Here is a 12,474-nt window from a genome sequence, read left to right on the forward strand (position 1 = left end):
TACAACAATCCAATTTCACATCAAATGATCAAGATTAATTGTAACTACCCTGTACCAAAGATAAATGGTATTATTGTTAGTGTATGGATATCTTGTTAGTATTGATATATATCATTATAAATACATATAAGTCTGACTATATATATCTTTTGATAATGTTAAGTTTAAATAAGTATATTTAAATTAGTTAATAATTATCGATAACAGTTGGTATCATATCTTATTAAAAGTAGGATTATTCAACGATAGCAAGTGTAACAACCGCCAAAACCGATGGCCTTTAGCCATCACAACTAGTTTACGAGCATTGGATGCATACCCGCAGGCATTGGGTGTGCCGTCGTAGTCGAGTCTAGGTCGTGTCCCGACCCGATCTATGCACAAACTAAGTGCGCCTCGTACATTCTCATTTATTCAAGCTTAAAAACGAATCTCTAGTGCTGAGGTGCTTACTGGAATTAACTAGCAAAGTAGAGGGTATTCTAGTAATCAGAAAACCACCATGTAAATCTAGTAATCAGAAAACCACCGTGTAATTCAGGTAACGCAAACCGTGGTTTCCAAAACCAAGAGTACCGCTTAGATTCAAACCCTTTATAAACCCCTCAATTGCCATCAATGCTGAGAGATCAAATATTGCAGGTGTTACTTACCATTACCCTTCTTTGCAAAGCTCAATCTCTCTCTGCTACACGTACCGTACGTCTAAGCTCCAGATCTCTTTGGGTTATTTACTGTTTTGTCCTTCATCATAAGATATCTTAGGATTATTTTACTGTTAATCATCATTATTCCTATACAGCCATGGCTTCAAAGCTCTGAGATGGTTGCTAGTGTTACCGTTTTTCCCTTACTCTGAAATCTCTGTTTTATAGGGTTCATTGGTTTAATGGAGAGGAGGATCGTAGTAGCAGTGGATGAGAGCGAGGAGAGCACGTATGCGCTCTCATGGTGCCTGAAAAACCTAATTTCAGAGTCCTCAAAAGATACCATCATTCTCTTATATGTCAGGAAACCCCCTCTTGAATACCCTGAATTGGATGGAACATTTACAGGTATCATGCCCATGATCTTGTGCACATAAATTTAAGCGCAGTGTTTGGGAATTGTTATTTCTCTATATGGTTTTGAAACTCTGCCTCGAACTATATTTATATTTATTCGTCACATTTAACTTACATAAGTCTGTCTAGCGTGTTATTGTTACACGTAAGCTTTTTGCAGATTTCCAATGGTCCCGGCAGAACATCCCATTTTTATAAAAGCTTCACTTTTTTTAACTTCATTCAAGCTTTCAAAGAAGCTTTAAAAATTTTTGTAGATTTCGAATGGTCAGGGTTAGAATCCTGGCAGAACATCCTACCTATTTTTATAAAAACTGAAAACTAGTATAGGATCCTGTTTTTATAAAAACTTATCACTTTTTTTTTACTTAATAGAAGCTTTAATAGAATCTTTAAAAAAATTGCAAGCCATGAGGAATCAAACCCACAACCACTTATTTTTACTTAATAGAAGCTTTAAAAAAATTGCAAGCCATCAGGAATCAAGCCGCCAATGTCCCGCGGCATAATCAACATGCCATTAACTATTTGATGTTAATAAACTTCGCATTAAATATCATATTATATGTTTTATTTTTATTTATTTTTGACTCGAATGAGTTACTTGGACTTACCCGAGTAAATTGCCTTGGCTAGGGCCGAGTATCTTGGCCGAGTAGATATTTTGAATACTGTTTATCTATAAAACATTTCACACAATTCTCATCTTTCAATGTATGGTATACTGTAAAACTATTTAGCTCTCACATGAGGTGGTCACAATGACCAATGGCTGTTAGATACAACTTAAGTGTGTTACAAAGTTTAACGATTTTATTTTGAAATTTGTGTCTAGTGAATGGAACAACTGCAGTCGCCTAATATCACATCCAATAGTTGATCTCAACTTTTACCTCCATGTGTGGATATACAATGGTCCTCATATGATATACCTTTCAAGTTCTATATGTTGTGGTTTGCATAAGGTTGCAACCTTAAACAATCTAATTAAGGTACTATAAATGTATTTTTGATAAAAAAAATTCTTATGATGGCTCGAGAATCTATTTTCACCTTTAATTATAAAATTTTACATTCTAAAAATAGTTCAAATCAAGTAGATCTATAAAACACAAGAAAATCCTGAAAATTAACGGTTCACATAATGTGTTGAAAGATACACTATTTTGCGGATTCAAAATCTTTTTTTCTTTTTATATTTATACATCTCCGTGTCGAGATGATCACATATAAGGTTGCAATTTTATATAAACTTTCTCCATTTCTATAAGACTATATTTGTAGTTCTAGGAAATGGGCATGGGACATTGTGTTAGCACACCCATTATTTTTTCTAAATCCATAAAAAAACCGAAGAAGACGACGAGCACTGACCCTAGATGGCCCGGCCCCTAGGCCAAATTTAGTAGTCGGGGGTGCTTCGGAGCCAAGCAAAATGGATAGGGGAGTGCCCCTGATATTCTAATATAAGTTAAGCACTATTGAGTTTCAGCTAGTAAATTCGTTTGGGTTCTGCATTGTTTAATTTTTTTAATTATTTTGCCTTTTCCTTTTTGGTAGCATATCTTTTCTCCAATAATATCAGGGCAACCATGGATAAATATAGCAAGGATCTGGCTGAATCGGTGATGGAGAAAGCCAAAATGATATGCCAAAGCTCTCCACATGTAAGATATTATTTACTTTTTTATTTGTTGTCATTTATTCATAGCAATTGTGAAAGACAATAACCAAGGGTGAGCCTGAAATGATAAGCTCCCTAAAAAGTGAAGGATAAATAGTCTACCTCTGACATTGCTACTTTAATGGAATGAGTCTAATGGGGCGCACATCAAAAAAAAGGAAAAGAAAAAGAAGGGTAAGTCAATGGGGATCTGGACCCTATCTTTTTCACGTTCTTTCAGTTATTTGGTTATATGCCTATGTAAAAAGCATATACTAAGACATTGGAATGTGTTATGCAATTGAGGAGATTGGGGGTGTCCATTTGATTATGCTCAAAATCCGAAAAAGTAAATTTTCAAATTTTATAATACAATTAAAGTGGAAGCTCTCAGTTAACGATGATTGTGATTTCTTTGTACTTTATAATATGCCATCCATATATTTATATTTATATTTAAATTTAAGAGCTTATATGGAGGTATCTCATTTTATTAAGACTTTTTTGTGAAATAGGTAATGGTTGAGACAAAAGTGGGGTGTGGAGATCCAAGGGAAGTGATATGTGAGCAAGTTGAAAAGCTTAGAGGAGATCTACTGGTCATGGGAAGCCATGGTTACGGTGCCTTCAAAAGGTATTTTATCCATTTTTAATCTAATAAATGAAAACATCTATGCCTATTGTTAATCTATTTTTTTAGGTAAGTACTGTTAATCTAATTAACTGAATGTTAATACCCATAGGTTAATCTGGTCAATTAAACATTAGAGAAGGAGGCTAATAGACAATTAACAATGATAGAATCTTCTTCTATGTTATCTTTTTCATTGCTCTCTTACTTAAAAGACTGTGGGGTTTGATATTGCAGGGCTTTTCTTGGGAGTGTGAGCAATCACTGTGCTAACAACACCAAATTACCAGTTTTGATAGTTAAACGTCCCAAGGATTAAGGCTTTTAATAACTCTAATTATTTAACTTTGTATTACTGTCCTTTTTTTTTTTTGAGAAAAGTTATTAGTTGTGGTAGAAATTAGTGTTTTCTTTCTTCCAAGTACATATTAGAAAAATGTACATATATTTGTTTTGGATTTCTAATTGATTAGTGATACTCTTTTCTTGAACCACATGTAGCTAATTTGGGCGTTAGGGGATTAATTTGGAGGTTGGTTTGGGGTTTAATCCCTTAGGACCCCATCACCACCGACAATTCAATTCCTTGAAAAGGAATATAGATGTATGCTGCAAAACTATGTATCTTTGATACAAGAAGATTACGATAGCTGTTAGCCATTGGACTTGAAATTTGGAGCTAAGCATATGTAGCAAAGCTTGAGAAAATTTTTTTTGAACATTGTGCATAATAAATGGCACATCCTTAGCCATCCAATTCCACATCTCATGGATGGGGATGTTCATGAAATTTTTAGGTCAAAAGTAAATTGTCTTATTCTATAGTTTCTCATATACTAGTATCATCTAGTTTGTTTAATCACCCGAAACCATTTGAGGTAAAATTGAGTGATTAAGAATACTCTTATGTGAAATTGGGTTTTAAGGAAGTGCCATCGCCTCGATCAAAGAATGCAGCAATGTTTTTCAAATTTCGTCTCTGGTGATTTTTGAAGAAATTTAAAACGCGACATAGCAAAACACCTCAAGAAATTGATGTCAACCACCAACAAAACATCCTCCAATCCATGAAAGACATAGTATACAATAAGATCTCCTATGCGAGTCCTGCAGTAACATAGCGGAAAAGAGAGGAAAGGAAGAAAAAGCACGAGTTAGGTGGAAAAAGGAACATAAGTATGTTCATATCATCTTATATCAAAAGAAGAAAAAAGCGCAGAAAAAAAGGGTTCGGTTGATTTCAAGTGGGAAAATTTTATAAAGATTAGCACCTTAAATTGTAAAATTAAGGCGCACTAAAAAAATCTATTAGAAAAGGTTATTTTGATGTTGGAAGATCATCTAATTGATCATCTTGATATTGAGATCTATAGATATAGATAAGATAGATTTAAAGTCTTAAAAATAGTACATCTTGTTTGAACTGTTTATTTTCAAGATTTTTATGTGATTATAGATAGGTTTGATTTGAACTATTTTAGGAGTTTAAAATTTTATAATCAGAGATAAAAATAGATTCTCGAGTCATCCTAAAAATCTCATGACAAAATTTAGAAGTGCGTCTTTGATTGTTTAACAAAAAAGAATAGCTGATTCAAAAATTTGTACTTGAGATGAATTATTCCGTTCACTAGATCATATAATCCATATGGTCATGGTAAAGATAAATGTCGTCCGCCTCTTGTCCAGGATGGCCAGCTGAGAAAAAGTACGACATAAAATTAAAGGGAAACTACCATTTAGCCATAAGGTCTTTCACTCGGTGGTAAACATATCAGTTTGGTTGTTGGGAGGCAAAGGGTTCAAATATTTGAAGTTTGTCCTAAAAAACTAAATGACCTATTCGTTTTCTTAAGAAGTTTGTCCTAAAAAAACTAAATGACCTATTCGTTTTCTTAAGAAGTTTGTCCTAAAAAACTAAATGACCTATTCGTTTTCTTAAGAATTGGGCTTGGGATCAAGTGATTAGCAGTTAAAGAAAAACTCATTAAATGTCAATTGGGATCCTTTTAATTACTTTGTACGAGATTTCAGCCCCTTAAATAATAAATTAAATTACCGATATGTTTCGTATGGCCGCTCTCCCTCGCTATCCAACCTTTGAGAATCTGTATATAACGAACGTACTATAATGCTTGTTGAATGTTGAACAATATGTTGCAAGAACTTTATATAGAAAATACAATATAACATATTTGATGTTCCTGGCTAGCATGAATGTTAGGACTGATTTCTTTTTGGCCTTTAGTTGCTGTTTTTTGCACAATGCCTTTAGTTTCTCTTTTGCAAGAGACAAGTTATCCTTCCTCCGCATGTCCTAGAATATACATTTCTGAAATGTAATTCCATTATCAAAAGGTTCACTTAAAGGTGTTTGGGCTTTCAACATGATGTCTTGAATTTTATTTTTATTAGAAGTAAAAAAACCCTTTTCTCGCTAAACTACAAAATAAATAAGTAAATAAAAATTACCTAAACTTATCTTTGCGATCATTGTTGAGGCCGTTGCATACAAAGCCTGGCCTTAGAAGCATTACAATAGCATGGCCACTGCATTACAATAGCCTAGACAAGTTTATGTAAAACATTTTGGGTTATATTTGACAACTGAAGTCTCTAACTCTAGTGGCTGGATATAAGTTTATGTAAAACATTTTGGGTTATATTTAACAACTGAAATTTCTAACTCTAGTGGCTGGATATTCCAACTTACTGCAGTACTTTCCTATTTGTTAATATGAAGTGCCACATGAAGTTTTGGTCTAAAATTTCACTTATCTTGTTCTTTTATGAAGTTCACTTACCTCAAATTGGGGCAGAGAAGAGAGAATATGGGTCTCTTTTAATTCATCATACTAAGTTAAGCACAGGGATGAGAGAGAACCAACCAAAAAGAATGGGTGCGGTTTGTATAGAGCATAGGCTCTAAACAATCAAATTAGAACCCACCTTCAAATAGGGTCGAGAAATGTAGTTTCAATACTGGAAATCTTTGTAATAACCTTGACATATATTTATTCTTTATTTATAAAGTTTAAAGCTCCAAAAATAGTGTAGATCGATCTGACAGATCTATGAAAGCATGAAAATCTCGAAAATTGACGGTCCAAAAATACGTTACAAAAGACATTATTTTCAAAACTTAAAATCTATTTTTTTCTTATGTTCATGCATCTTGATGTCGAGATGATCAATTTGAGGATATTTGAACATCAAAACAACCTCTTCTAGTGAAATTTTTGAAGTAGGCTCTAATTTGATTGCTTAGAGTCTCAGCTCTATATAAACTTTTCCCAAAAAGAATAAGAGAGAGAACCTTGCCTCAAATTGGGCAGGAGGAGATAAAAACAGTATCAGGCCATTTAATTACATAATCGTAAGTTAAGCATAGAAGATGTATGCCTGCCAAAATTAGCCTTAAAGGGCTAGCTTCAATGTTACATACTTAGTTATTTACCATGTTGACTAGGGTATTTGTGTTACATATTTAGTTATTTACCATGTTTACTAGGGTATTTGAAAATAAAAAGCATGGGGTTTGCCTTAATCTCTATAATTAAAGTTTATATTATCTCCGGTCCTCAAGTTTAAGAGGCTTTAAAAATATTGGCAAAAATGCCTTTATAAGTAGATTCACTCGAGTTCGATAAGTTTTGATAAAATTTATTTTGAAATTTGAGCTTGGTCAATAGAGTAAATGCAGCTATTTAATTTCATAGTCAATGGTCAAGATTAATTATGACTACCTGATAACATGTCTCATTCTATACTTGTTCTTTATATATATATATATATATATATATATATATATATATATATATATAAAGTTTGGGTGAGCCCACTAGCTCTCAGGAAAAAATGAGCCTAGCGGCCCATATTCAATATGGGCCGATCTGACGAACACGGATGTCCGGTAGTATTTGAATTTTAATTTTTTTTCTACAAATCTAAATCATTTGAAATAGGAAGATACTACAAAACGCCTATAGAAAAAAATGAACAGTGGTTTCGCCTACCCTCATATAGCACAGTTATAGTTTTCAAGTAGTGTTTTATTATTATTTTTTTATTTTTTACTAATCGGAATGATCTAAAGTTTGGAGAGTCTGTACATCTTAATAAGACGCACCTAATAAAAATATGAAAAAATAATTTACAAAATATAAATTAACTAAAATACCTCCAATATATATGGGGGTATTTTGATAAATTTATATTTGGCGAATTATTTTTTTCATATTTTTATTAGATGTGCCTCACCAAGATGTATACACTCTCCAAATTGTAAGTAATTTAGAATTGTAGAAAGAAAATGAAATTTAAAATACTACTAGACAACTTGATCGTACGATGAAGTATGGATGGTAATGAGGGTAGGCGAAATCACTGTTCATTTTCACCTATAGGCGTTGGAAAGAGTTTTCCATATATATATATATATATATATATATATATATATATATATATATATATATATATATATATATATATATATATATATATATATATATATATATATATATGTTGATACTTACAAATACCTATGAGTGAATTTCTATAGTACTTAATCACAATTCATCACCATCCAAAGTTTATAGACAACTATAATTATCCAACAGTATTTGAATTTTAATATTATTGAAAACTCCAATTAATCTAAAATTTAGAGTGTTCGTACATCTAACCATCTTGCACTTAAATAAGACATTAGAAAATAATTATAAAATATAAAATAAAAAAATATTTTAAAAATATTCATAGGGGTCATTTGATTATTTTTTATATTTTATTTAGGTGTGTCTCACTACGGTGCACACACCCACAAAATTTGAGGTTAATCATATATGTACAAAATAATAATTAAAATTCAAACACTAAAAGACAATCGTGATATTTGATGGACTTTGGATGGTATGAGTAAAAGATTGTATAACATTATTCATAAATTTAAGTGTTTTCATATATATATATGAAGATACTACAAAACACCTATAGGTGAAAATGAACAGTGATTTTGCCTACCCTCATCACCATCCAAATTTTATTGTATGGTCACAGTTGTTCGGTAGTATTTCAATTTGTTTTTACTAATCGTAATGATATAAAATTTGGAGTGTGCGTACATCTTAGTGAGACATATTTAATAAAAATATGAAAAAAATAATTCATAAAATATAAATTGACTAAAATACCTAAAAAATTTATGGGGGTAATTTGGTCAATTTATATTTTATGAATTATTTTTTTTCATATTTTTATTAGGTGCGTCTCACTAAGAGGTACATACGTTCTAAATTTCAGATAATTTTGATTAGCAAAAAATAAAAAATAAAACACTACCAGACAACTTTCACCATCTAAACATCATCGCACGGTCACAGTTGTCCGTTAGTGTTTCATTTTTCATTTTTTTTTGACTAATCGGAATGATTTAAAATTTGGAATATGTGTCCATCTTAGTGAGGCACACCTAATAAAGTATGAAAAAAATAAATTGTAAAATATAAATTGTCCAAAATACCCACGTAAATTTTAGATCATTCCAATTAATAAAAAGAATAAATGAAAATTGAAACACTACTGAACAACTGCGATCGTACGATGAAATTTGGATGGTGATGAGGCTAGACAAAATCATTGTTCATTTTTGCCTATAGGTGTTTTGTAGTAACTTCATATATATATATATATATATATATATATATATATATATATATATATATATATATGGTACAGTTGGCATATGGATGCATCTGTAGCTGTAAAGGTAAGGTGCACCTTCAAATTTTATTATGGCATATAATTTTGATGTAAAATGTTGTTGGGATTATCTCAAAATCTGTTTTTATATCTAATTATAAAATTTTCAATTTCAAAAAATGGTTAAAATCAAGTATATCTATAAACATATGAAAATCTTGAAAATGGACGGTGTAGATAATATGTTGTAAAATGCACTATTTATGAGACTTAAAATCTTTTTATTTTTCATGGTCATAAATTTCAATGTTTAGTGATCAATCAAAGGGTTTTTCAACATTAAAACTACATTTTCCAATCGATTTTTTAGGTGCATCAGTAGTTCTACATTATAAGGTTGCATCCTTAGTATAATTTTTTCCTATTCACAAGTAATTTGTATAAGGACCAGGTTTTTATGAGTCCCACGACTCATACTATTCTGATGCGGGCTCCCTCTAGCTCCCATTTTTTATATAAATCTTAGACCCAATTTGTAGAGATCCATTATTTACACTATGATGATCATGAATATAAAATAAAAAATAAAACATTTTTGTTACAAAATTTCCTATCCATTGGATAGGAATCTTTAGTTGTGGACGTTCGTCTCAAAGATGAACATTTGTAAGTAAGCGGGCTGGTGACAGTTGACTCATAAAGCATTTTTTTCTTTTTATAAATCATGTGTTAGAGCATTTTAAGTTTCTTCCAAGTTAAAAATCCATCAAAACGTAGTGACAAATGGGTTGATTGTTTTACCATCATTTGATGTTTTACTTCTAAAGATTTTAGTGAGAAGATTAGCATTTTTAAAACTTTTTTTTTAAAAAATCATGTTTTGGAGGATTTTAAGTTTCTTCCAAGTTGAAAATCCATCAAAACGTAGTGACAAATGGGTTGATTGTTTTACCATCATTTGATGTTTTATTTCTAAAGATTATAGTGAGAAGATTAGCATTTTTAAAACTTTTTTTTTTAAAAATCATGTTTTGGAGGATTTTAAGTTCCTTCCAAGTTGAAAATCCATCAAGACATATTGACAAATGGGTTGATTGTTTTACCATCGTTCTACTTCTAAAGATTATAGTCCGAAGATTAGCATTTTGAGTTTTTTTGGTAATTCAATAGAGAAGACAAACTCTAACCGTTTTTTCAAATAATTTAGGAATTCATTTTTTGAAATTTTTTAAATAATTTAAGAATTAATTTATTGAAATTATTAATAAAATAATATCACGAAGAATAAAAACCACAGCGTGGTGAATAGGGTGTGGGGGTGCTACCACCCTGACCCTAGCCCTATAATATTTTTGTTCTTTTAGATTGGTTGCGAGTCCTATACGACCCTTTGAGTGTTCCGTCAGAAAGAGTATTATGGATGATAAGAATAATTTGTATCTCATTGACTAGTATCTCCAATAAATTGAAACTTTCTCTATTTTCCCCTAATAAATTTTATTGTCGTTAATAACTTGGATATTATCTTAGCAAAATGAATATAGCACGATATCATAAAGCATCCCGTTATTATCAGATGAAAAAGATTTACGGTGAATGGAAAATTAGCAATTAAATTTGAAAATAAATATTCATTTACCTAAAAATAACTTTAAAACATCAATAACAAATGCGGAGCAATTTGCAAGGAATTGATAATAGATATGTAAGTTAAAGCTATTAAGGTGGATAATGAGTTTTGATATTTTAATTCTAATACACTTTAGAAATTATTATTGACTGTCATTAGTAAAAGTTTTAATATATTTATATATTTTATTGTATATAATTTGATTTCATTTTTTATTAATTTCAATAAAAAATTATTTACTATTATATAATTTATTTAGTTTAATATAATAATGTCCAAGTAATTATCCGATAAATTGTTAATTAACCTCGATCCATAATATCCCAATCATCATGATTGACACACGTTTGTATTTGGATTCTCTAAAACATATGGTTAACCTATCAGCATTTTGGTTTCCTTAAAAGGAAAATTGGGGTCCTCAATTGTTATTGTTGACTTGTATTTCTCCTAAATTTTGACGCTTAAATTGGGTGAAAACAAAGTTTTGTGTAGTGCTTTTGCGTTCTTTAAACTATGAATTGTTGGGTTCATGTAGCCTTTAAAGGCCTTATGAGTGCTTATAAAATGAAATAATATAGTGGAACATGAACTCAGTGGGAGTATGGTCCCTCGTGGATCATATTAAACAAACGATGGTTTGCTGATACCAATATGTGCTTAACGATCTATATTAGTCGGTTAGAAAAAACCCATGTTACTTGGGCATGAAAAACAAACCGATGAGGGTTTATGGGTTAGCTCTTGATGAGGTCAGAGAACATGCCCAGATGAGTGAGCCGAGGGACTGTGTGACCCTTGTGTGTGATGGTGGCCTACAGAGACATGGGCCAAAACCTCATCCATGTACCATCATACGATATGCATATTGATAGATTGTTGGGGAAAGCTAGAAATCCACGTTTTAGGGTGAAGCATATGCATATGCGACAGATACCCTATGCGTCATAGAGCTGTGGTCGCATAAAGTCTCGGTGACATTGACTTGTTTGAATGACCTGAAATCCACATATTGGGATTACGATCCCTTAGTTCATCAGTCGGACTTTAGTGACCTGCTAATGAGCTCCTGCTTTGACTGTGGGTCATGAAAAACACTTGGTCGGTCTAATAAAGCAAGTGTGGTCTGTAGTCCACAGTTGAAGGTGGAGTGCCCCACCTTCGTTGATTTTTAAGCCATATGGATCATTTTCCTATTAAATTAATATAATTGTGTTTGTTTTATGATGAAAATTATTTTAAGATTATTATTTGAATTTTTATGAACCCCTGAATATTTTATTTATAATTTTTGGATTTATAAAATTAAAGATATTGATTTTACAATTGTTTAAATACTCAAATAATATTTTAAAATCTTTTTATTAATTTTAAATATATAAAAATATCATAAGAGCCCATTTATAAAATTAAAGATATTGATTTTACAATTTTTTAAATACTCAAATAATATTTTAAAATCTTTTTATTAATTTTAAATATATAAAAATTTCATGGGAGCCCATTGTGCACATAGGCCCGCCATATTTTTAGAAAGTGGGGCCCATGAGTGCCTCCATTGGGTGGCACGCCCCACCCTTATTATCTTTTCTATTTTTTTGGTGATATAGTATGTGGCCATATGGTTGGAAGATATTGATTAAATATTGACTTGATAAATCTTTGAAATATTTTGTGGAAAGATTGAGTATACTTGTGCTATTTTATAGTATACACAATATTTTGATTAGATTTAATTTATTATTTTCTATTGATGGGAAAATGGTTTAGGAAATGAGGATAATGG

The 12,474-nt window shown here is 31.1% G+C and overlaps 1 protein-coding gene across 1 annotated transcript; it reads left to right on the forward strand.

The window, feature by feature from the left end:
* Nucleotides 1-557: 557 nt before the first annotated feature.
* On the forward strand, nt 558-3,849 carry LOC18431225 (universal stress protein A-like protein). The gene is made up of 5 exons (XM_006841353.4): nt 558-699; nt 876-1,055; nt 2,625-2,731; nt 3,243-3,361; nt 3,596-3,849. Exons 2-5 carry the CDS (start codon nt 890-892, stop codon nt 3,675-3,677), a joined length of 474 nt encoding a protein of 157 aa, XP_006841416.2. The 5' UTR covers nt 558-699; nt 876-889; the 3' UTR covers nt 3,678-3,849.
* Nucleotides 3,850-12,474: the final 8,625 nt, after the last annotated feature.

Source organism: Amborella trichopoda, chromosome 2, assembly GCF_054954075.1.
Source record: "Amborella trichopoda isolate Santa Cruz 75 chromosome 2, AtrichopodaSantaCruz75HAP2 v2.0, whole genome shotgun sequence".
In the NCBI taxonomy this organism is placed as follows: Eukaryota; Viridiplantae; Streptophyta; class Magnoliopsida; order Amborellales; family Amborellaceae; genus Amborella; species Amborella trichopoda.

Excerpts from the sequence above, each read along its gene's own strand:
- LOC18431225 (XM_006841353.4), top strand. The coding sequence starts at position 890 with ATGGAGAGGAGGATCGTAGTAGCAGTGGATGAGAGCGAGGAGAGCACG. Across the intron at positions 1,056-2,624 it reads ATTGGATGGAACATTTACAG|CATATCTTTTCTCCAATAAT; the intron begins GTATCATGCCCA and ends CCTTTTTGGTAG. Across the intron at positions 3,362-3,595 it reads GGTTACGGTGCCTTCAAAAG|GGCTTTTCTTGGGAGTGTGA; the intron begins GTATTTTATCCA and ends TTGATATTGCAG.